We start from the raw sequence: 24,969 nt of genomic DNA, 5'->3' as shown, positions 1-24,969 counted from the left end.
CCCCAGTCACCCTACCCTCTGAACTCCTGCATTGGATGAATCATCTTGTCTTCTCCCATGTGACCCACATGATGCAGGATAAATTGGGGGGGGGGAGATATAGCTCCTTTTCCTTGGGCTCCTGAACCATCTCTCACATAAAACATTCATGTGGGCAGCCAACATCATTCCAGAGATGGTGAGGGGAGTTTAGATCACAGAAGTACAACAATATCAAATTTAATATTATGTGGCCATGCTCTAAACAATCTGCAAGCTCCAACCTGCTGCTGCGTGGCCTGGTTTCTTTCTCAGTCTTGCTTGTCTCTCCTTTGTTCTTAGCTGTTCCCACATGGCTGTTCATTTTTTATAGTCTCTTTCCTTCCCATGCTTTCCAGGGCTCCATATCGACCATCCATGTGGCTTGCGAACAGAACACGCATCTAATTTGTTGCTTAACCTGAATCATTTTTGAAAGCAAAAGTGTGTGCCCTTAGGGATTATAACAGGGCAAGAGGCATGAATCAGGAGTGTTCAAGGCAAACTGGTGGCACATGGTTAGGCTATTTATAAAAGTTCTTTGCCTGGAAAAAAGTCAGATTCTTGAATTATTTGCTATTGATTTTTCCTAAATCCCAGTTCTTCAACCCTTAAACTCCCAGCACTAGTGTTGGCTTCCTGGAGACATTAGCCAGATTTCTCTGTTTGCCACTCATAACGTAACAGACATAAATTGGAAAGCCAAAAGCTTCTTGCAGTGCTGAATGTTACTTTATTTATTTCGTAGGCATAAAAATCACAGACTTCGGACCTGGAAATGATCCTGAAACACTGGAAGCCAAAATACATAAAATTAGAGATCCTGGATATCACTGATCAAGTTTTGCTTCTTGAAAATTGTGTTTCCATTCTGTCCCAGCGGAACAGGCGAAGAGAATGGTATCCTCCCTCTAATCCCAGCATTAAAAACAGTGAATAGAAGGAGGTGGAGCATGGGCAGAGGGGGATACAACCAAACTAGCTCCTCACCTATGCCTCCTCCTTCTCGCTTTCTGCTCCAAAAAGTACCCACTGGAACCTCAAAGAGGGGAAAGGTCTGAGAGGAACGCAGTCTCCAAGAGAAGAATGGGCGAAGGGATATCCTACAGGATCCCACTAACCTTTTCCCCATAAAGATGAAAAAACAATTCAAGATAACCCCTGTGTCAGCCTGTATTCCCTATACACACCAGTATATCCTATATATCCTAGTTTTTAGTAAGTCCACATGTTGAATCTTTTTTTTCAATATGGAATGTTTCAAGAACTTGCGTGTCATCCTTGTGAAGGGCCGTGTGAATGTTCTCTGTAACCCTCTCATCTGAGTACGCATGTTGCCAAAGTGACCATCAGATTCTAAATCTTTTTCTTCCTTTCCCCCTCTTTTCTCCCTTTGAACGTATTGCGTCTTCTGGCCAATCTGATCTTATGTAAGAACCACTAAGCAAAGAAACTGAAGTCATCCCATGAAGAAGGGCCACAGACTGCTATATTAAGTTGTACCCTCCAAGGTTATCCCCCATTATGGCTTCCCTCCCCAGTTATCCCACCTTGCTGCCACAGGGTTAGGTCTGGATGATGCCACGGTCTCATTCCCCCCACTCCAGACCTTAGGGGTTCCAATTTTCTTGTGGATTTGTTAAAATACAAATGACAATCACATCCACCTGTCGTTTGAGTGAGAAGACATGTACTGCTTTTCACACCAAAGCCAATTTGATCCAAAGGGAAAGCCATAGGAGTTCAACAGAGGTGGGTCATTGGTCGCCCCCTATCTGCTTGTCATCTGTTGAATAGTCATCAAAGACAAGCTGAGAAAGATAACTCAAGGCTGGTGCTGTGACCGTGATCCTTGGTGTCTCCCTTAGCCTCGTTTGGCATAGTTTCGTCCAGGTAACTGCCAATCAAATGACCGCATCTTATCTAACCAAGCTTGTGTGTGATACAAAGGCTACACTAGTTACGAGGAAGCAGGAAGGTGGGTGTTAAGACCAACAGCTGGCTGGATCTCAGACACTAGCAATGCTCTAGAATTGGCCACTGCTGTTATGGTATTAATTTGACATCTCAGGAAACACAAAAATTAGACACAGTGACCAAGGAACCGAAGGTTTAGGGGACAACACAACATTCCTGTTTTCTCTCTTCTGCACACTCATCTCCCCTGTTCTAAAGGCCCATTAAATGGATCAAATGCAGAGTGCTTGTGTCATCCTACACACTGAAATTTGCAAATACTGAACTTTGATGTGAGTGTGTATGCCTGATGTGCTGAGCATTCAAAACAGGTCCCACGGGCTATTATAACAATGGATTTCAGACCAGGGAATAACATTCATAAACTCCAGGCATTTACTGAGTAGCCTTTTTGTGCCAGTTCATTCTGCCAGTTAGTGAGAATACAAAAATAAAGATGGAATAGTCCCGGCCCAGAAAGGGGGTGCCTTCATTTATTTCAAGAAACTGATGTCTAAACAAAATAATTAGATAAGTAATGATTACCATTATAGTGGCAGAAGCAAGAGGCTTGATAGAACCAAGTTGTCAGTATTAAATTCAGCCTGGAAGAATAGGAAAGGTTCAAGAAAATCTTTAAGAGGAATTGATACCTGAGATGAAACTTCAAAAAAAAAAAGGGTGGGGGGGTAAAATCTCTCTGGGTGAAAAATGCAGAACTGATATCTCAGTGAGAAGGATCGGTATATTTAAAAACAAGAGAAGGATAGCATAAACTTCCAGCTATAAGATGAATAGGATCTGGCCATCTAATGTACAGCATAGTGGTTATGGTTAGTAATACTGTATTATATACTTGAAATTTGCTAAGAGAGTAGATTTTAAATGTTTACACACACGCACACACACAAATATTAATTATGGGAGGTAATGCAGGTATTAGCTTACACTATGGTGCTAATCACCTTGCAATATATAAATGTATCATCAAATCTATATGTTATATACCTTAAACTTACACAATGTAATATTTCAATTATATCTCAGCAAAATAGGGGTGGGGGTGAATGAGAAATGTGAAAATAACATTGTGCATCGGGAAACAAGTTATCCAGTGTGACCCATCAGGCAGTTTGGAGACAGAGGATTTCAGGTCAACGGTGCCATCTAAGGAACCAGTACGCGATGCTAGAGACAATACGAGCCAGTGAAGCGTTTCAAGCAGGTGAGCAGCTACCCTAGTTCAGGCTCTACAACAAAAACACCAGGGACTGAATGACTTCAACATACATTTCTTTGCCACAGTTCTGGAGGTTGGGAAGTCGGAGATCAGGGTCCTAGTAGATCCAGAGAGAGAGGAAGCAAGCTCTTTCCCATCTTTCTAGCGTCTAAGAACACTAATCCTATCATGATGTGTCCACCCTCGAGACCTATGTGGCTCAAGGCCCCATCTCCAGACATCACCACAGGGTTCCAACATATGCCTTTGGAGGGGACACAAACATTCAGGCAAGAGCAATGACATGACTTGAGGTGTTCTGATTCTGATCACCCCGGCATGCTGGCAGAATGGAGTTTTGAAGAAGGCAAGACTGGACAGAGTTGAGAGACTGTGGACAGTCCAGCTGAGATATGAGAGTCCAAGAAAGGCAGCTGCAGGGCCAGGTGATGGGGAGGGGAGATTGGAGAGGTAGGTACAGGAAAGGAAGGCAGGAGCCCTGGGAGAGAAAGAGAAAGATTCGGAAAACAAAAAACAAAAACAAACAAACAAACAAACAAAAAAACCCAAGACCGAAGTTTAGCATTCAGCATTTTCTGAGATCTTCACCTCTTTTCCTGTCTAATCACACTATCATTTAAGTATTCCTGCTTTGATTCTCTCATTATATGCGTATAAAACTTTGTAGAACAAAACAGAGAGTCTTCTGTCTACATGTTTAAGGAAAATAACGTATACGTGCTAATAAAACATTGGCTGGGGATGGCTACACCACGTTTTTCTTACTAAAAGGAAAAAAAAAAAGAATTAACCAGAACAGTGTTTTTTAAAGTTTGATCCAAGAATGATGTGATGCTGTTTGGAAATCAAGATTACCGGAGTCTTTTCTACAGCTAAAGACACAAAGTCCCGGGAGAGGATAGGACCAATTTGCCGTTTTAACAAGCACAGGTGATTCTTTCTGCACACTAGAGTTTGAAAGCCACTAGATGATGTCTAAAGTACCCTCCACCTCTACTTTTTTTTTAAACTAAAAATGGCTTTAGCTTTGCGCAGTGGCAGTATCGTAGCCAATGAGGTTTATCCGAGGCGCGATTATTGCTAATTAAACTAAAAATGGCTTTATAGCAGAGAAAATTTTCAGGCATCTTTGAGAGGATTGACTGTGTTTGGAGATAAACAGGCTGAAGTCAGCCTTAGTAATGTCGCACTGTTAGTAACACGGAACATTTAGTTAATGCTTATTTGTGCCAAGTATGTGCCGAACATGTTATACACATCATCCCACTGACTCATGTCAATGTCCTTCAGCCGAAGACTACCCAAACACATGGCACAGAACAAGCTGGGTTTATTACTTGTTCAGGGGACGCATGGGGTATCTCAGCAAAGGGTATTAGCAAAGGATATTATTATAGGATTTGCACTTTGGTTGGGTGACTTGGGGAAGAGTCTAAAAAAGCTCACTCTAAATAGAGTGTTGTCAGAACATGGGGGTAATTTCACGATTGACTATCTCAATAAGTCTACTCGTGGTGGGGAGCAGGGGCGTGGGGAGCCTAGAAGGATAAAGCTGCAATTGATAAAGAAGGAGCAGTTAATCATAAGGACGGAGAGAGGGGGTGTCTGGTATTGTGTGGATGCTGCAATGACTTTGTTTTTGCTTGTGCTCAGACACAATTACGAATTGGGCTTCCTTTGTCTCATTGCATCAGAATCCCAGAGTAACCTTTCCTGAAGCTGGTATTCTGGGAAACTCTTTATGCTTAACAGAGGAATAGCATGGCTTAGCTCTGAGCGCCAGGCCAGCTTCTGAATGCAAATACTTCTCTCTCTCTTTTTTCCCCCTACTTTCCTTTTCAACTTACTATATCCCATGATACAAGTACTATGAAACAACTCAGACTCTGAAAGACTATGTGGTTGCCATGTTCATGTGGCCACTAAGTGGACATTCTGAGTTTATGAAGCTTTACTACCTCTCTCCAACCCTGGAAAGGGGAAGCACTCCAAAAAGCAATACCCTTCTCAGTTTGGGACCCACTGATCATAGAAACCCTCCCCTTGGTTCTTATCACAAGCTGACTTCCAGGGGCTGATTTCTAGTACCTGAAGCAGACCCAGCCAAGGAGGAGTTAGTAGCTATGTCTTAAAGCATCAGGTCACCACAGCCAAAACTAGCAAACATCAGAATCCAGATCTGTGTCCTGCACTAGACTGGCAAATCATATAGAGGAAAAAGAATTGGGGCGCCTGGGTGGCTCAGTGGGTTAAAGCCTCTGCTTTCAGCTCAGGTCATGATCCCAGGGTCCTGGGATCGAGCCCCACATCCGGCTCTCTGCTCAGCGGGGAGCCTGCTTCCCCCTCTCTCTCTGCCTGCCTCTCTGCCTACTTGTGATCTCTGTCACTAAATAAATAAATAATAAAATCTTAAAAAAAAAGAAAGAAAGAAATAATTAAGTTACAGTGTCCTCTGCCATCAAGGGAAATTGGTCAGTGTTTGTGAAATTCTACATCACAGACAGCCTCTGGAATTGCGGAGCACATCCATAAAGGCATAGATTTTTTTCCCCCAGAAAATACATGGGATATAATGGAGTCATATCCGTAGAGACATGAATTTCAGGTCAAAAGTTCAGATTGATGTGCTGATAAATTTAGAAAACACTAAGAATGCAAATAAAAGCAAGTCTAGGGACTAAACTAGGACATATCCAGAACAGCGTTGGAATATACCAGAGAATGAAGGCAAACTCTACAGGCATTTCCACTGAATGCAGCACGTTAAAGGGATCCATAAAATCCCCTTACTCGCCCCCGGGGGCCTCTTTTGTGTTGTTCTTGCCAACGCAGCAGCAGCCCTGCTATATAGACCCGCGGCGCTCCTGGCCCATCGTACTGAACTCGCACATCCGTGTCAACCAGCCATGGGGAAGGTGAGCAGGATGCAAGTTAAATAAAAGGGGGAAAATTGCACCTACCCCAGATCCTTTGGGAGCCACTGATTTAATTGGGACTCACTCTTCCTTTGCAGATCACCTTCTACGAGGACCGCAGCTTCCAGGGCCGCTGCTACGAATGCAGCAGCGACTGCCCCAACCTGCAGCCCTACTTCAGCCGCTGCAACTCCATCCGCGTGGACAGCGGCTGCTGGATGCTCTATGAGCGCCCCAACTACCAGGGCCACCAGTACTTCCTGCGGCGCGGGGACTACCCCGACTACCAGCAGTGGCTGGGCTTCAGCGACTCCATCCGCTCCTGCTGTCTCATCCCCCAGGTAAGCCTGGCCTGTTCTCCATCCCGCTGCCTGCCTGTCCTCACTGTATTACTGACCAGTGATGGGGAGGGAGGTTTTGCCATTAAAAGCACTTAAGGGGTAACATGGGATTTAGCTACTGCCTAAACCCCAGATAGATAAATGCACCAAAATGGCAGAGCATACAGGAAGAATTCACTGATGGGAAGGGTCTGCTTTATTGTTAATTTTTGCTCCCATTGTGTCCATTACAATGTTGTCTGTAACAAATGTACTCTCACAGTGGGATACAGAACACAACTTGCCCGTGGGAAGCTGGGCAGACATAAGGAGGCTGTATTGCAAACAGATTCATTTTAAAAACTTGAGATTGTAAAATTACAACTTTAATTAACAGTAAAGAATAGGTGATGAATGACATAGATGGGTTCCACTACAGACTAGTAAAAAATGGGAACTCTATTGTTAATAGAGGCTTTTCAAAGTTTGTGTCCAACTTTGGAAGCGGTAGTTGCCTTTAATTTGGAAAAGCAGTTGAATTCTGGTTCCAAGTGACTATTTAAACTAATTTTCATGGAACTATGTGACTTTAAAAGTCCAACTTTAGTTATAAGTTTGTGAGATAACACTCCTATTATTCTAAAAAAAGATAATACTCATATTAAAAGAATATTAGTCAAACTACTTTCCATTTTTGCCCTAAATATATGTTTGACGTATCACCTAGGAATCAATGGACATTAGGGAATGAGGAATCAAGATAGTTGAATTCTTGATGGGCTCTAACCCAGACGTTGAACCTCTTACAATGTAGATGTCCTATATGAAATACAAAATGAGAATGCAAACGTGTATTCAAGGCCAATAGAACACAGCTCCATACACAACATACCCAGCCATGTCAGAGTCTCAGGCTTTCGCCTGGGCGATCCTGTGCCCCCACCTGCCAAGTTCACTTGTTTGGTTGCTTCTTCCACTCCTTCTCTTGGTGGCCCGAGCAGGCGAGCTCCCACAGGCTGCGGCTGTATGAGAGAGAGGACCACAAAGGCCTCATGACGGAGCTGAGCGAGGACTGCTCCTGCATCCAGGACCGCTTCCGCCTGAGTGAGGTCCGCTCCCTCCACGTGCTGGAGGGCTGCTGGGTCCTCTACGAGCTGCCCAACTACCAGGGGCGGCAGTACCTGCTGAGGCCCCAAGAGTACAGGCGCTACCACGACTGGGGGGCCATGGATGCTAAGACAGGCTCTTTGCGGAGGGCGGTGGATTTATACTGAAATAGGTTCGCACTACCATTTTCTCAATTTGGAACCTAATAAAGTATTTAGTCTGTATTGTTGGCAATTGCTGACTTCTGTTTTTCTTTCACCGTGTGCCAATCAATTCACCTGTAAGTGCTCCCTGATAAAGGCTGAGGAGCGACTAAGTGGGGAAGGGTCAGTCCTAGAAGCTCTGCAAGGTAAGAATGAGTCTGAAACAGGCTCAGAAGGAGGGGCAGTAAGAGGAGGTAGCCTGTGTAAGAAAGAAAGGGAGGTCAACATAGCAAAATGGGTGGGGGGGGACCGGTGAGGAGGGAGGCGTTCCGTGGAGGGCCCTGAGGAACAGCATTCTAGGAGCTTCCTTCTGACCCAGCAGGTGACTGGAAGCCATAGAGGGTCACAGACAAGTAGTGAAGAGAAGCCCACCTGGCAAAAAGCCTGATGAGACTACGTAAGGAATTGCAGTATAGTTTACTTTGGAGCACAGGACGACGTAACTAAGGCCAGGCTGCCCGTGGACATTGCTGTACTTTTGGATCGGTTGAAGATCTCCCCTCCTATTCTAAAATGCCTCCTGACCTGAGTGCACCAGTGTATATTCCCTGGGCCAAACCCTCCATGAAGTGCAGATAATACAAATAAATTAATGAGATATATGTTACTATTTTAAATACATTTTTATTTTTTAAAGATTTTATTTATGTATGTATTTGAGAGAGAGAGAGAGCACGCAGGAGAGAGAGTGAGCAGAGGGGAGCAGCAGGGGGAGAGGAGAGGCAGACTCCACACTGAGCAGGGGGTCCAACATGGGGCTCCATCCCAGGACCCTGGGATCACGACCTGAGCTGAAGACAGATGCTTAACCCATTGAGCCACCCAGGTGCCCTTAAATACACTTCAGTTAAAGCAAAATCTACTTGCTCACAAGCAAAGTCCTGCAAGTTTAAAAAAAAAAAAAAAATTTAAATCTTTTTATCATTAGAGAATTTATTTTTAAAAATTTTCCTCCTATGATCCTACTACTTTACAAATTCTATAAAGAAAGAAGTGGAGAGGTTCCTTCTGATCCCACTCTTCACTCTTAACTCTTCTTTACACTTGGTGGGCACCATTCTTGAATTTTCTCCTTCTGTATATCCCACGAAACATTCTTCTTATTTATTTACTTACTTATTTGCATGTACTTACTTATTTGAATGTAGAATCATACTGTACATATTGGTCTGCAACTTGCTTTTAACATACAAAATAATACAGACATAGATCTAGGTCAGCACCTTCTTCTGTTTAATGGATTGCATTGTGTTCCATTATTTGAAGGTTCCCTAGATTATGTTAGCATTTACCCATTGGTGATTGGGCTTGTCCAATGCTCCTTTTACAAACAAGGCTGCAAAGAATATCATTGTCTGTATACCTTTATCTACACGAGTCATAAATTTTAGAGGATAGAGACCTAGAAGTGAGACTGCCCAATGATAACACAAGAGATTTTTAATTTTAATAGACTCTGCTCAATTGTTAGCCACCAAAGAGCCTAACTTCTTTGAGTTAGTATCTTTACCATTTACCAGGCACCTACAATGAGCCTATCATGTGTAGCATTGAGGATGAAAAAACAACCAAAACAAATAAAAGGCATTGTCCCTCCCACCACGGAGCCCTACACAGAAATAATATGAAGTGCATACACTAAACAGTAAGCATGTAGTCACTTTTTAAAGTCAAGTACTTTCTCGAGTACAAAATAATACATATGTAAACACTTCCATCAAGTACTTTCATTTAGTACTTTAAAGTCATCCCAAGACAAATTTCTGGGGGAAACAAATGGAGTAATATTTATTTACATATTTTTTATGATACCAAATGATTTAAATCATGATATCAAATCATATGGTTCTCAGTATTTTGGATTTCCCAGTCCAGTTTTCTTTAAACAGAGACCAACATAGGATTGCCTATTTTTATTTCACCAAGCAAGGACTTTTAAGATTAAAAAGAAAACAACAAAACTGTAAAACTAAGCACCATCTATTCATACATCATTTTGTAAAAGAAGAGACATTTTAAAAAGGACATTTTAACACCAAATACACAAGTTCCTAATAAAGTATGGCTCAGACCAAGGAAGAACACTTGGGAATTTGTTCTGATGTACAGTGTTTTCTTTTGGCCAAATCTGAGCAGAGTTTGAAGACGCTTATTTGAGGTTGCAGGTCAATGCCTTCAGGGACCAGAGAGATGATGTAAATGAGCAAACAACTTCTTTAAAGACCACAAAGAGTGAAGAAAAGTATGGTGAGCTGCGGAAAGTACAAACCAACCCACAGCATCCTGGAGAACATCTAAACATTGTGTCGGTCAAATAAAATACATCTTGGTTCCACAGCCCTCGGGGCTGCCAGTTCTTATTTCCACGCTCGTGTCAAAGCTGGGGAGAGTCACCACCAAGGACAGCACGGGAGTTTCCAGGTCACCCTCTCCCCCCATGAAATGACTTGCTCTCATGTTAAGCCCACAGAACCCAGGCACGGAGCCTGGGAACATGAGGTGACGAAACAATGCATGTAGCAATGACTACGGTGAAATTTTCTCTCCATCCTAGTGGAAATGAGACTTAGAGTCATAAAATATTTTGAGTTCTAGAAGATAAGGAAAATGGTCTTATATACTTCATTTTGGAGACCAACATTTATAGCAGCTACAGAAATCTTTGACTCTGTATGCAACAAAACTCTAAACTGAATTCCTGTCTTTTGTCTTCACTTTTGTTTGAAAGCACCTGAATATTTAGGAGTGACAGGTTCCTTGCTGGACTAGAGCTCAGGATGAGGGTACCTCACACTTACCTCTTATTCTCCTTCCAAAGACGGTCCCCATCAGTCATTCCAGGCAACTCGTACAGAACTCTGCTTTAGGGCTGTAGGTGGAAGGATTCTCGAGTCTTAACTTCTGTTCGCTTAGCACACTAAGTGCAACGTGGGGCTTTCGTTGAACACACACTTGTCAATGATGGAATTTTCTGTAAAGCTTTAAAATCAAGCCACACTTTGGCCCAAACCATTCAGGTTTTAGCTTGATGAAAACTGTGAGTTGTTTTTTGTTTGTTTCTTTTTTTCTTTTCCCCAAGCTGAAATCAAGCCTTTTCTCTTTTTAGAACCCAGAGTCCCCAAGTTTTGGTTCTCCAGATGAATCCCAAATCTGTAATTGCACATCAGCGGTGGTGGTGGTGGTACCCCCAGCCATCCCCACCCTACTCCCCTAAATCTTCTCTGTGACTCTGCATTCACCTCTTTCTCATATTTGACTGTTTTTATCAATCAACACTCTCCCCACAGAAACAACTCTGAGCAAAATGACAATTCCAAAATTTTTACTTTATTAATTATTTTTAAATGGTTAATTAAAATGATGTAGGGGTTATTTTTTTTAATTCTTTTGATTTGGGCTGTTTACTTCCCACTCTGTAAACAGAAGTAATTTTGCAAACATGTGTCTATCTACAGAGGATAACAAGAACTGAAATCATCATATGTACGTAGTTGGTGTTTTATTTAAAAATACTAGCTTACAAAGACTTATGACCCAAAGTCAAGACAAAGTATTTCCACAAGACAACACAGGACTGTGAATAATTCTTTGAACATGACCTAAAGGCATAGGTCATCTTCCACTCCAGTGCTCCTTCCAGTCCATCAAACTATTCCTTCCAGCCTAGTAAACACTTTCTAAAGTCTTCCTAGAGTCTCAGCTTCCAGATTTATTCCTTCCTCTCCCCACACCATTTTAGCCATAGCTCCTCTTTGTGTTCATGCAATGAATCTCTTGAGTCAAAAGCTTTGTGTACTCTTGTTCCCCAAAGGAAAAAGTAGTAGGAATCTAGATTCCTACCAAAAATGGGTTTCTCAGGAATTTGGTTTTATTTTGTAATAACCTAAGAGGTAGGTAATCGATTTTTGTGTTTTGACTTTTTCTTATTTCTTCCAAATTAGAAATTTCCCTTTTAGTTTTTTCTGAGAAAAAAAAAAAGAGTTCTTAAAACTATTCTCCCTTTTGAATTACAATTAGCCAAGAAGAAACATCTAATCCTCTGTTTACTTCTATAGACTGTAACAAATTCAGTCTACTTCTAGGCTGTAACAAACTCAGACCAAATACTGAATATTCTTGCTTGCTGGGATTTTTTTGTTTGTTTGGTTGGTTGGTTGGTTGGTTTTTGTTTTTGTTTTTGTTTTTACCATACTGCAAGTCTGAAGTTCTGTGAATTCCCTTGGTAAAACATTCCAATTTCTTATACTCTTTAATAAGAAAATTCTCCTAAAGGACTAAGTTGAAATTATCAACATTCCATTAATGTCATTTTCTTCCTATTAACAATTAGTATTGAACGTTGTGGCACACATGTTCCTTGACAGTTCTAATAGATTAATTTTATATTTACTATATATTTTTGCTTTTTTATTGTTCCCTTATTTACACGTTTTTGTTTTCCCCCAACCTATATAAATAAAAGTGTAGACTATATATGAAATGGCTGAAGCTCTATTTCTACTATTAAATCAACCATGTTCCAAGTTACTTTTTTTCCCCCAAACTTTTTTTTTTCTCAACAGCATCAGCCAGTGATAGCAACCTGAATATTCCAGAGAGAATGAGACCAAAACCCACAATGAGCCCCGTGGACTAGGACAGCAAAGAGAAAAAAGAGCACATGAAAATCCCCTCCTCACCCCGCGGGCCCCTTTTGTGTTGTTCCTGCCAACGCAGCAGCCCTCCTGCTATATAGACGCGCGCCAGGGCGGCCCATCACTGACCTCCATCACCAGCCATGGGGAAGGTGAGCCCAGAGCAGCCGCAGGCCAGAAGGGGGCCCCCGCACGCTGGGGTCTGGGGCCAGGCCTCTGAGCCTTTCCCTCCCTTGCCTTGCAGATCACTTTCTACGAGGACCGGGGCTTCCAGGGCCGCCACTACGAGTGCAGCAGTGACCACTCCAACCTGCAGCCCTACTTCAGCCGCTGCAACTCGGTGCGCGTGGACAGCGGCTGCTGGATGCTCTATGAGCAGCCCAACTACGCGGGCTGCCAGTACTTCCTGCAGCGCGGGGACTACCGAGACTACCAGCAATGGATGGGCCTCAGCGACTCGGTCCGCTCCTGCCGCCTCATCCCGCACGTGAGTCTAGCTCCCTATCAGGACACAGAATGGAGAGTTTCAAGCAAAGCTTGAACATATGGAGTAGTGATCATTCTGAATAATTGAGGGTTTGGACACAAGACAAGCTATGGTAGATCAGTTCCATGTTGCTGGCCCCAAATAAAAGCAATTAATGGTACCTGGGGTACCTATTAATTCACAAATATTTAGTGACAACGTGTTGGCTGCCATGGGCATGTACGACCTATAGTTCCTGTCTTGGAGTTGTAGAAAAACCACTAATATCCCATAGAAGAATAATTATGTGCGCGAGTAGGGGATAATTTACAGAGCAGATAGGAGTTGAAAAAGGAAACTTTTGCAGGGGTCCATTTTTTTAAGACCTCTCTCTCTTTTGCTCCACTTGTATATTTTGGTTTACCCCACCTACACAAATGAAAGGACTTTCTCTCAATGGACAGCAACACAGAGAAATTTTATGCACGTACCCACATACATTTCAAATATGTGTTTTAAAATGCTAAGGTCTTTGAAAAATTAGGCCTGGATCTTACTGATTTTTCTTTCTCATTTTTCCTCATTCTATTCCTAAGTTATTAAATGAGAATCCGTTATTGTCTGGGAAACTTGGGATGTTTAACTTTGCTTTCCACAGAAACAGAAATATCCAAGTCCTTGGTGATTTTTCTAAGATTTACCTTAAACCAAAAGCAAGGCCATTCATTTCATGAACTCACTTTACTGTTCAAACACACATGCTTGAAAAATATAAGAGATAAAAATATCTCATCAAATGGCAAAAACAGTAATACGCTGTTCAAGGTTTGAGTTTCTCTCTGGCATGGAATACTGAGCATGGTTAGTATTTCATCCTGAGAAATATTTAAATATATATAAACAGGGAAATTTCCTTCTTAATTCTTTCTATCATACTTCACAGTCTTAAAGGGTAGTGAATCTCTGCCTTTGAAAATGGGGAATATATAAATATTGAGAATTAGTTGAAGCTTACCCTATATTTCAAAATAGCTTGAGCTGGACTGCATGAACTTGTTGCAACCATGTCATGCCTTGCTTTCCTCCTCTTTCCATCTCTGGGTGGGCCAGGCTGGCTCTCACAGGATCAGACTCTATGAGAGGGAAGATTACAGAGGCCAGATGATGGAGTTCACGGAGGACTGCTCCTCTCTTCAGGACCGCTTCCGCTTCAATGAGATCTACTCCCTCAACGTGCTGGAGGGCTCCTGGGTCCTCTACGAGCTGCCCAACTACCGGGGGCGGCAGTACCTGCTGAGACCGGGGGACTATAGGCGTTACCACGACTGGGGGGCCCCGAGTGCCCGAGTGGGCTCATTGAGGAGAGTCATGGATTACTACTGAAATAAGTTCCTCATCATTTCTCAATCTGGAAACTAATAAAATATTTTCTGTGTGTTATTGGCATTGGTTTGCTTGTGTTTTTCTTTTGTCCTCCTCTTACTATTTACACACACACACACACACACAACACAACACAAGTGGAAACCAAGATGTGTGATCCAATACAAATAAATAAAACACACCTCTCACAATAAAAACATGCCTTTGTATTAAGGAGAATGTTACAGTTTTAGAATGCTTTTTATACTTTGTATACTTTTGTAATACATTATATCATTTGATTCTCTGGTCTTTAAACAAGTTGCTGCTTCAAACCAGATTATTAAAAATCTGTTTAGATTTTAGTTTTTCTCTGAAGAGGGAGGATCTGAAAAGCTAAGTTTCAGAGATAATGTGACCCACTTTTTTTTTTTTTTTTAAGACTTCATTTATTTACCTGACAGAGATCACAAGCAGGCAGAGAGGCAGGCAGAGAGAGAGGAAGGGAAGCAGGCCCCCTGCTGAGCAGAGAGCCCGACGCGGGACCCGATCCCAGGACCCTGAGACCACGACCCGAGCCGAAGGCAGCGGCCCAACCCACTGAGCCACCCAGGCGCCCCTGTGACCCACTTTTTAAACCAAGGATTCTGAAGCCAGGTACCATGATGGGCTTTAGAAAGTTTTTGAATCCCCTAAACTGTATGTAAAGGTTGAGATCACAAATCTTGAGCAGACTCTCTTGATGCTGAGGCTGTCCCACGACACTCTCTGGACATGGAAACCTAACTGGAGGAATGCTGGTGGAGAGAAAGAGAAAAGATGGTTCTGGAAAAACATTTGCCTTCCCGGTGGAAGGGAGTAGGTGCTCCTGGTGCCACAATTCCCTCCTCTTTCAGGCACTTTAAACCCAAGAGATGGAAAGTGTGAGGGAAATGCCACAGTTTCAGAAATGCTGGCCTTGATGGGGTCAAGCCCCTAAACCAATGTCTATCAGGACTCTCCAGAGAACAGAACCAATAGAAGACATATAGATAATGTGAGGATATTTATTATAATTATTACCTCATCAACGGAGTCTGAGAAGTCCCATGACCTGCAACCTAGAGATCCAAGAAAGTTGGTGGCGTAATTCAGTAGGAGTCCAAAGACCTGAGAACAAGGAGCACCGGTGTCTGAGGACAAGAGAAGATGGACGTTTCAGCTTAAGCAGAGAACAAATTTGTCCTTCCTCCACCTTTTTGTTCTAGTCGGGCCCGCAACAGATCAGATGGTGCATTCACCAGTAAGGGCAATGCCAGCAGTGTTTGACTTTCACACTTTGTATAAAGGGAGTAAAATAAACCCAAATTCCTTTATGCCACTGTAATTGGATATTCTGTTATTATGTTTCTAGCTAATACAGAGTATATATGACTTTTTCTAAGGTGATTGTTAAGTACTGTATTCGAAGAAATTCTTAATGGAAAATGCAAAAAAAAAAAGAATCAGGAGAAAAAAGAGAGGAAGGGAAAGAGGAAGGGAGGAAGAGAGGAAGGAAGGAAGTTAGACTTTATAGAACAATGAAGTCTTATAATTTTTAACATATTTTATACCTGGAGATCATCTATAACTTAGATAACTCATTTTATGTTAGGTAAGCTGAAGTCCAATTCTAATGTCAAACAATTAATAATAGAAGTGGCATCAGAAGCTAGAACCACAACTCAGAGATCACTGATTTTCCATTGTGGAATCAGGAAGATTCTTGTCAAATAATGACAGTACTAGCTTACTGATTCTTACCATGAGGCCACTGCAAACAACCAAGCAGGAAGCGAGTTAAATAAATAGGATAATGCAAAGCTGCCTTCTCTCTCTCTCTATATATATATATATGCACATCCCACACACACAGTTAAATACGCTTACATAACCTTGTACTTGCACATATAGTATGTGTGTGTGTAGGTATGTTGACACACTGTACGTAAAAGGCTATAGAGAAGTAGGGCAACGTATTCTCCTACACTGGTTCTTCTGCTTTCTGTTCTGTCTTGTGCTCTCATTGCTAGAATTTTAGAAAAGAAGGAGGGTGTGTATTTTCAAAGACTGATCTGATCAAGTCATTTCTCTGCTTTGAAACCTTTGATATTACTCTACTGTCCACAGGGGAAATTCCTCTTACAAGAACCTAGCCCTAGCCCATCCACTCCCTCTCCTATCACCTGATGCTCCTGACCCACCAGAGCCCTCCAAGCACATCAGCATCTTCACATCTCTTTGCCTTTGCTCGCATCATTTCCATGCCTGAATTAGTCTTCCCACGTCCCCCCGCGTGAGCAGCTCATCCTCCAAACCTTAATCAAAATTCAGCCTGAACTCAGGGCGCCTGGGTGGCTCAGTCAGTTAAGTGCCTACCTTCAGCTCAGGTCATGATCCCAGGGGCCTGGGATCAAGCCCCTCATTGGCTCCCTGCTCAGTGGGGAACCCACTTCTCCCTCTTCCGCTGCTGCTCCCCCTTGCTGGTGCTCTCTCTCTCTTAAATAAATAAAATCTTAAACAAAAAGTTTCAACCTCATCCCTCAGCCAGAAATGAATTGGAATCACTTCAGAAACATGAGACTGGAAGTAGCAGAAGCCCCACATCAAATGGACAAGCAATTCAGAAATCCACTAGCTCATGTGACAGAAGTCCTGCAATGGCACAGGATTTAGGGCGGGTTGATTCAGCACCTCAGCAATGTCATCAGGGCCCCAGGTTTTGTCTGTCTCCCACCATATTTAGCATCTGTGTCCTGGAGCAGGCAGATATTCTTGGTGACCACAGGATAGCTTCTAGCTGCAACGGAGGCAGCATACAAAGAAGGTTGGGTAAAGACGAGCACCCAAACATCTTTGCCTACAAACAACTGGGCCCAGAGCACAAATTCCCAGGATTAAAGAAGACCTTAAAATGTTATCAGGTTCTTGAGTGTAAGTTTGGTGATGCAAGGTAATCATAATGGAAAGACTAAAGGGAGAATGAGGGAGAAAGCCCAAGTAGGGAAAGGAACTAATAAAAAAGAATTTTAAGACATTAATTATATTTATTACTGTTTTATTTCCTATTATAAAGAGGACTGTAAGTACCTTAACATGAACTGTTTTAACTGCTGCTTAATTCCTTTCTAGTCCCTAGAATTCATCCCATTTTACTGTTTTCTTACAACTTGAGTAGAACTATTGAAATCAAGAAGTTGGGCGCCTGGGTGGCTCAGTGGGTTAAGCCACTGCCTTCGACTCAGGTCATGATCTCAGGGTCCTGGGATCGAGTCCCGCGTCGGGCTCTCTGCTCAGCAGGGAGCCTGCTTCCCTCTCTCTCTCTCTGCCTGCCTCTCCGTCTACTTGTGATTTCTCTCTGTCAAATAAATAAATAAAATCTTTAAAAAAAAAAAGAAATCAAGAAGTTAATATCGATAAAATTAACATAGATGTATTCGTCTCTTTTTGCTCATGGAAAATGTTTTAAATTGTGGTAAAATACACATAACATAAAGTTTACCATTATACTCATCTTTAAGTATTCAAATTGGTAACATAAGGCACATTCATAGCGAAGTGCAACCATCAGCACAATTCATCTCCAGAACTTTATCATCAACCCAAACTGAACCTCTGCACTCACTCAAACCCTAAGTCCCCATCCCAACCTCCCTATCACCTCTGGTAACCCCTCATTCACCTCTCTGTCTCCACAAATCTGACTGTTGTAGGTACCTCAGATAAATGTAATCATACACTGATCCTCCTGCCTGACTTATTTCACGTAGCATGGTGCTCTCAAGATCTGTCCATGTTGTGGCATTCATCAGAATTTCATTCCTTTTTAAGGCTGAATCATATTTCATTCTATGCATCTGTCACGTGTTTTACATCCATTCATCCCTCCATGGGCATTTGGGTTGCTTCTGTCTTTGGGCTTTTGTGAATAATGCTTTGAACATTGGTGTACCAATACCTGTTTGGGTCCCTGCTTTCAGTTATACTGAGTATATACTTAGAAGGGAAATCGTGGATCATCTGGTAATTAGATGTTCTACTTTTTGAAGAAACTCTGGTGAACAGTCTTCCACAGTGGCTGCAACATTTCACGTTCCCACCAGCAATGCCCAACAACTGTAATTTTTCCACATCCTCACTAACACTTGTTATTTTCTATTTTATTTTTGTGTTTTATTATAGCAATCCTTACAGACTAAGAAGTAGCATCTCATTGTAATTTTGATAGCATTTCCCCAGTGATTAGTGATGTAGAGCATCCTTTTATGTGATTATTGCCTATTTGTATATCTTCCTTGGAAAAATGTTTATTCCTGTTCTTGTATTAAAAATTGGTGGTTTTGGGTTTTGTTGGTGGTGGTTCGGGGGGAGGTAGTGATTTGTTTGTTTGTTTGTTTGTTTTGCTTTTTGCTTATTGTTGCTGAGTTGTAGGAGTTCTTTATATACTTTGGATACCAATGCCTTATCAGATATATATGATTTGCAAAATTTTTCTTGCATTCCAAGGCCTTTCACTCTGTTGATAGTCTGCCTTGTTACACAGAAGTTTTTATTTTGATGAAGTCCAATTTACCTATTACCTATGCTTTAGTGTCATATCCAAGAAATCATTGCCAAATTTAGTGTCATGAAACTTTTCCCCTGTGTTTTCTTCTAAGAGTTTTGTGGTTTTAGTTCTTTAGGTCTTTAATCCATTTTGAGTTAGTTTTTGTTTTTGGTGTAAGGTAGGAGTCCAACTTCATTTTTTGCATGTGGATATTCATTCTTCCCAGTATCATTTATTAAAAAGACTCTCCTTTTCCCATTGAATGGTCTTGCCGATCTTGTCAAAAACCAGTTAACCATACATGTGAAGGCTTGTTTCTGGGTTTTCTGTTCTTTTCCATTGGTCACCACACTGTTTTGATCCGTGTGGCTTTGTGGTATGTTTCGAAATCAAAAAGTTCAAGTTCTCCAACTCTGTTCTTCTATTTCAAGATTACTTCGGGTATTTAGGGTCCCTTGAGATTCTGTGTGAATTTTAGGAGGGATTTTTTTTTATTTCTACATTAAACATTATTAAAATCTTGATAGGGACTATACTGAATTTGTAGATCACTTTGGGTAGAACTGATATCTGAACAATACTGAGTCTTCCAATCCATAAACACAAGATGTATTTCCATTTATCTTTATCTTCTTTCCTTCACCAATACCTCTCAATGTATAATATACTTACTTAAAAAGAAATGACATATGGTGATTATTTTCCATATACTTCTATAAACTCTTTAAGAACATGATTTTTGGTAGCTGCCTAACATCTCATCGAACAGATGTTCTATAGTTTACCTAACTAATGCCTTATTTCTGACATTTCACTTGTATTTTTTATATATTATAAACAATGATCTGATAACATAACTGTACACAATATTTGCATGTACCTTTAACTATTTCCTTTGGGCAAATTCTTAAAGAGGAAAGTATTAGATCAGAGAAGTGAAAATTAAGAGGGATGGGGAGATGAACAAAGGTATCTTTTTTTAATTGTGGTAAAATACACATAACAGTAAATTTACCATCCTAACCATTTTCAACCACATAGTGCAATGGTGTTAACTATATACATATTGTTGTGCAAGGGATCTTTAGAACTCCTTTATTTTGCAGAACTAAGAGGAAGTTTTAAAATATATCAACAGTGCTTTTTTTTAAAGATTTTATTTATTTATTTGACAGACAGAGATCATAAGTAGGCAGACAGGCAGGCAGAGAGATAGAGAGAGAGAAGGAAGCAGGCTCTCCGCTGAGCAGAGAGCCTGATGCGGGACTCGATCTCAGGACCCTGAGATCATGACCTGAGCCGAACACAGAGGCTTTAACCCACTGAGCCACCCAGGTGCCCCAACAGTGCTTCTTATAATACAGGACTATGGTTTCAAAATTTCCTTCATAGTTTCCTAATTTTCTATAAATGTAAGAATTTTATAAAAGAAAGGATGTGAGTAAGGTTTATTAAGTTTGTATGCATCGAATGAAATTTGTTCAGGAAAGACGACTTTTTAGCATTGGATTTTGGTGGCAACAATCCAAACTGAAGAATGAAACAGAGTGTCTCAAGTTGTTTTAAGTTGAAGAACTGCTTCTTCTAAAGCACTGGTTTTCAACCAGTTTTGATTTTGCTCTCCCAAGGAACATTTCCAATGTCTGGAAACATGTTTGGTTTTAAAACTAGGAGACAATGCTACTAATATCTTGTGGGTTGACACCAGGAGTGCTGCTAATCATCCTTAAATGCACAGAACAACCACCCCACAACAGAATTTTGGGGGCCCAAAATGTCAAAATAGCATGAGGCTGAGCAACTCTGCTCTAATGAGAGCCAAGCATCAGGAGCTGCTGAGGGTGGAGGTCGGATCTTGGGGGAAGAAGGCAGACTCCAGCCCTGGAGTCAGAGCCTTAACTGCAGGGCAAGCAGGGCTTGCCCAGGGCTGGGAAACCGAGAGAAGGCAGAAGCTTTCTAAGACTGCAGGATATTAAATTTGTTGCATTTGCATGTTAACTTGTATTTATCAGTAGTAGAACTAATCTTAGCACTTAGTTTGCAAAATTATTAAATAGAAAGTTACCATGTGAGGGGCGGCTGGGTCGTTCAGTCAGTTGGGTGTCTGCCTTCTGCTTGGGTGGTGATCCCAGAGTCCCAGGATGGAGCCCAGCATCCGGCTTCCTGTTCAGTGACGAGCCTGCTTCTCCCTCTCTCTCTCTCTGTCTGCTGCTCCCCTACTTGTGCTCACTCTCTCTGTCAAATAAATAAAATCTTTAAGAAAAGAAAGAAAGTTGCCTTGTGGGTCGGAACCACCAGTGAGTCAACTCATGAATTCCATAAGTGAGGGTCTCTTTGCCTATGCCGTGAGAGGCACCCCAGCTAAGGTGCTGGAGATGTCCCCAGCCCAGCCCAGTCTCCAGGGGCAGAGTAGAGGCTGGTGCCTAAACCCGGCTTCCTCAGGGTCCAAGACCCCATTGCCCTTCCTCAAGTGTTAGCAGTCTCTGCTATGCTCACTTGTTAGCCTGCAAGGTCATGGAGAGGTTCTTCCTCTTAGAGGAACTATGGAGAAGACAGGTTCTTCCCCATGTTCCAGATTCTCACACCAAGAAAATGCTCTCTACTCAAAACGTCTCATGCTGGGGTCCATTCTGACTTCAGACTCAGTCACTACCCGACTCTGCTACTCAAAAGGAGATGGTCCTTGAAATTTAAAAAGATAACTGAAATATTTCATTGCAATTATTAACTTGATTAAGGGCTTTTGCTCAGTTCCAAATTCCTAAATAGGCTTCATTTAAAGGCCACAGAGGCACTAAGTGACAGTTTTAACACGGGTCATCAATTCGAAAACACTGGAGAGTCTAAGAGAAAACATACAATAAGTCCCCCACCCCACCCCCGCCGTAATTATATAGAAAAGAGAGAGAGAAAATCCCCTCCTCACCCCGCGGGCCCCTTTTGTGTTGTTCCTGCCAACGCAGCAGCCCTCCTGCTATATAGACGCGCGCCAGGGCGGCCCATCACTGACCTCCATCACCAGCCATGGGGAAGGTGAGCCCAGCGCAGCCGCAGGCCAGGAGGGGCCCCCGCACGCTGGGGCTGGGGGCCAGGCCTCTGAGCCTTTCCCTCCCTTGCCTTGCAGATCACTTTCTACGAGGACCGGGGCTTCCAGGGCCGCCACTATGAGTGCAGCAGTGACCACCCGAACCTGCAGCCCTACTTCAGCCGCTGCAACTCGGTGCGCGTGGACAGCGGCTGCTGGATGCTCTATGAGCAGCCCAACTACGCGGGCTGCCAGTACTTCCTGCGGCGCGGGGACTACCCCGACTACCAGCAGTGGATGGGCCTCAGCGACTCGGTCCGCTCCTGCCGTCTCATCCCGCACGTGAGTCCAGCCCCCCAGGCCCTGCTCGGTCCTCCCGCCCCATGAGCGCTCCAGACCCGGCTTTCAGACTACGGGGCGGCAGCCTTCTGTTGCTGCTCTATGTTCTCCTTTCCTTTCTGAGTATCTCCAAGGTTTTCTTCCACTGTAAATGTGGTGCAGTGCTTTTAATTTAAAGGTTTATTTTGCTTTGCTAAAACTAAACTCCCCTCTACTGGGAAAATTCACGGTGTCCCTGGCTCTGGTGACAAATAAGCCACATGTTGAAACTGGTTCATCAGGTGTCCTGGGGCTAGTTCCTCGAGCTACTTCTCTCTCTTCATCTGTAAAATGGGGCCAATAAAAGTAGCGAAGTCATAGGGTCGGAATAAGGCTGAAAGCAGAGTACCTAGCACATGGCAAGCCACCACTTCCCCTAAATATTAACTATTATTATTATATATGTTATATATATTATTATTATGAACATCAAGTCCCACTTTTCGTTCAGTCAAAACAAATAACCAATGAGCTGATTCCGGCAGCTCCTGCAAAACCCACTGTTCCCCAAATCAAGCCCCTGTGGCCTGAAATCCCACAGTTGGAAATTCTCTAATCTATGACACAGTCCTGTGGAAATGTGCCGCTTTTGCAAAGTGTGAAACCCACTCAGACTGACTCAAACCCATGCCTTGATGGACCCAGAGGAGCAGGAAGAACCTGAAAGTCCCAGTTTCTCCTTTCCCATCTGGACTTTTCTAATTACAGACTAAACGCCCCAGTCATTAGTGTCTCATAAAAAAAGAAAAGTCTAGAATGGTTGCTCCACATGCACCAGGCTTCTGTGAAGGTCAGATTAACTGATGTACGTGTGGGTCCTTTCCCAACCGCGGGAGATTCCTTCTTAGCCATCTTTCATCCTGCGGACGATCGCTCGTGAAAACTTCTCCTAAAGAGCGTTCCGTGGTGGGAGCAGGAAGACACTGAGAGGATCGGCGCCTTCTGGGAAGGGACATAAAAGTAGAGCAAGTGCTCAAGGAAAAATAGGCAGGATTTGCTCCATACAGAAAGCCTAACTTTCCATTTTTCTAAAGGTTTTATACTCCCTTGGTCCTGGGCAGGTCTCCTTCATGATCTTTGGCCCCCATGTTGGTTCATTACATAAGCAGACTTGCAGAAGCGTGTATTAGAACTGAGAAATAAATCTCATCCTTATGATGGCTCTTGACTTTCAGGATCATAGAGAAGCAGGGCTTAAAGCAGATGGAAGGGACTAAGGAGCTGTTGGGGCTGAAATGCCACAGCCCATCTGTGCCTTGCTTTGGGGAAAGCAATTGGATTTCCTTTCTCCCTCCCCTCTTCTAGTACTATCAAGATTCAAAATAATGCCTTTTGCTAGGGATATGTTTGTCTTTCTATTTTAATATACAATTATTTTTATATCATCCAAGGAGAACCCCAGACCACCAAAAGTCTATGAAGGATAGAGCAAAACAATTATATACAAATTGTTACTTAAGAATGGTAGTAAATGGATCCAATATGTATGCTTCATAAAGGTTGTGCTCCCTCCCCCCCCCCAAAAAAACCCTAGGAAACATCATTCACATATTCATCCCTATCATGGTCTGTGTGAATGGTGAGGGTTTTTGTTTTTTGTTTTTTGGGGGGGTTTTGTTTTTTGTTCTTTGGGGGGTTTTTTGTTTTGTTTTGTTTTGTTTTGTTTTAAGTTTTGCAGTATTCAACCTATCCAACTGTACACAGCAGCCCTGTTATTGGTAGTCTCCTTCTTTTATTTGGCCACTTTTGATACAAAAAAGACAAAGAGATGCTCATTCCCCCTGTGGGGTGTGTGACTGGTTGCAAAGGGCTAGGTTTTCTGACTTCTCCTCATCTGCTCATTACCAAACCCACAGACCAGCTCCCACAGGATCAGGATCTACGAGCGAGAGGACTACAGGGGCCAGATGGTAGAGATCACTGAGGACTGCTCCTCACTTCATGACCGCTTCCACTTCAGTGAGATCCACTCCTTCCACGTGCTGGAGGGCTGCTGGATCCTCTACGAGCTGCCCAACTACCGGGGACGGCAGTACCTGCTGAGACCGGGGGACTACAGGCGCTACCACGACTGGGGGGCCACGAGTGCCCGAGTGGGCTCATTGAGGAGAGCCATGGATTACTATTGAAGTATTTGTACTCTACGCTACTCTCCATCTGGAAACTAATAAAATATTTCCTGTGTGTTTCATGCAGTCATGTGGTCTCCTTTTCCTTTCAGCCTCCTTGGAAGGGCTCAGCAGAAAGCAAGCAAGCTGGGGAAAATGTGGATTTTCTTGCACACATCAGTGGAAAGGGTGGTATGGGGTAGAAGTTGGGAGCACAGCCTCTGGAGCCCAAAGTCCTGATCCAAATCCTTACTAGCTATAGGAGATGGGGCAAATTCCTTAGCACTCTTGTTTTGCCTTGGTTTTCTAACCTGTAAAAACTGGAGTAATCACATTCTTCATCTCATAAGATTGTGATGTAGATTACATGAGTTTTTAGTTTTTAATTTTTAATTTTCTTGCAAGGGTGCCAGACACAAAGTAGGTGCTATATTACAAGCATTTATAACACAAGTGCTCCTTGGTTATTATGGAGTATTTGGACCTTATAAACTAGTGTTTTTCAAACTATCAATAATGGATCAAGAATCACCTACTTCAGAATCACTTGGGACGATTGTTAAAATGCTGATTCCTAGACCTCGCCCTCAGCGGCTTCTGACGCAAATGGCATTTGAGACCCAGGGCTCTAAATCTAGATTTTTTGTACTACAGATTTACATCCCAAAAGGTT

At 42.6% G+C, this 24,969-nt stretch overlaps 3 protein-coding genes and 1 pseudogene across 4 annotated transcripts; all 4 read left to right on the top strand.

The window, feature by feature from the left end:
- The first annotated feature begins 4,237 nt into the window (after positions 1 to 4,237).
- LOC122903717 lies at positions 4,238 to 4,352 on the top strand (annotated as a pseudogene).
- A 1,768-nt stretch (positions 4,353 to 6,120) lies between these two features.
- Positions 6,121 to 7,723, top strand: LOC122901721 (gamma-crystallin C). 2 transcript variants are annotated; one of them, XM_044240830.1, is made up of 3 exons: positions 6,121 to 6,129; positions 6,228 to 6,470; positions 7,451 to 7,723. In XM_044240830.1, exons 1-3 carry the CDS (start codon positions 6,121 to 6,123, stop codon positions 7,721 to 7,723), a joined length of 525 nt encoding a protein of 174 aa, XP_044096765.1. The 2 variants fall into 2 exon arrangements, with proteins under 2 accessions (XP_044096765.1, XP_044096764.1); XM_044240829.1 differs by having other exon boundaries at positions 7,448 to 7,723.
- Positions 7,724 to 12,536: 4,813 nt separating this feature from the next.
- On the top strand, positions 12,537 to 14,242 carry LOC122901719 (gamma-crystallin D). The gene is made up of 3 exons (XM_044240828.1): positions 12,537 to 12,545; positions 12,638 to 12,880; positions 13,970 to 14,242. Exons 1-3 carry the CDS (start codon positions 12,537 to 12,539, stop codon positions 14,240 to 14,242), a joined length of 525 nt encoding a protein of 174 aa, XP_044096763.1.
- A 7,567-nt stretch (positions 14,243 to 21,809) lies between these two features.
- LOC122901718 (gamma-crystallin F) lies at positions 21,810 to 24,317 on the top strand. The gene is made up of 3 exons (XM_044240827.1): positions 21,810 to 21,818; positions 21,910 to 22,152; positions 24,045 to 24,317. Exons 1-3 carry the CDS (start codon positions 21,810 to 21,812, stop codon positions 24,315 to 24,317), a joined length of 525 nt encoding a protein of 174 aa, XP_044096762.1.
- Positions 24,318 to 24,969: the final 652 nt, after the last annotated feature.

This window comes from Neovison vison, chromosome 3 (genome assembly GCF_020171115.1).
Source record: "Neovison vison isolate M4711 chromosome 3, ASM_NN_V1, whole genome shotgun sequence".
NCBI classification, from domain to species: domain Eukaryota; kingdom Metazoa; phylum Chordata; class Mammalia; order Carnivora; family Mustelidae; genus Neogale; species Neogale vison.
This window is presented reverse-complemented; position numbering and strand designations above follow the sequence as displayed.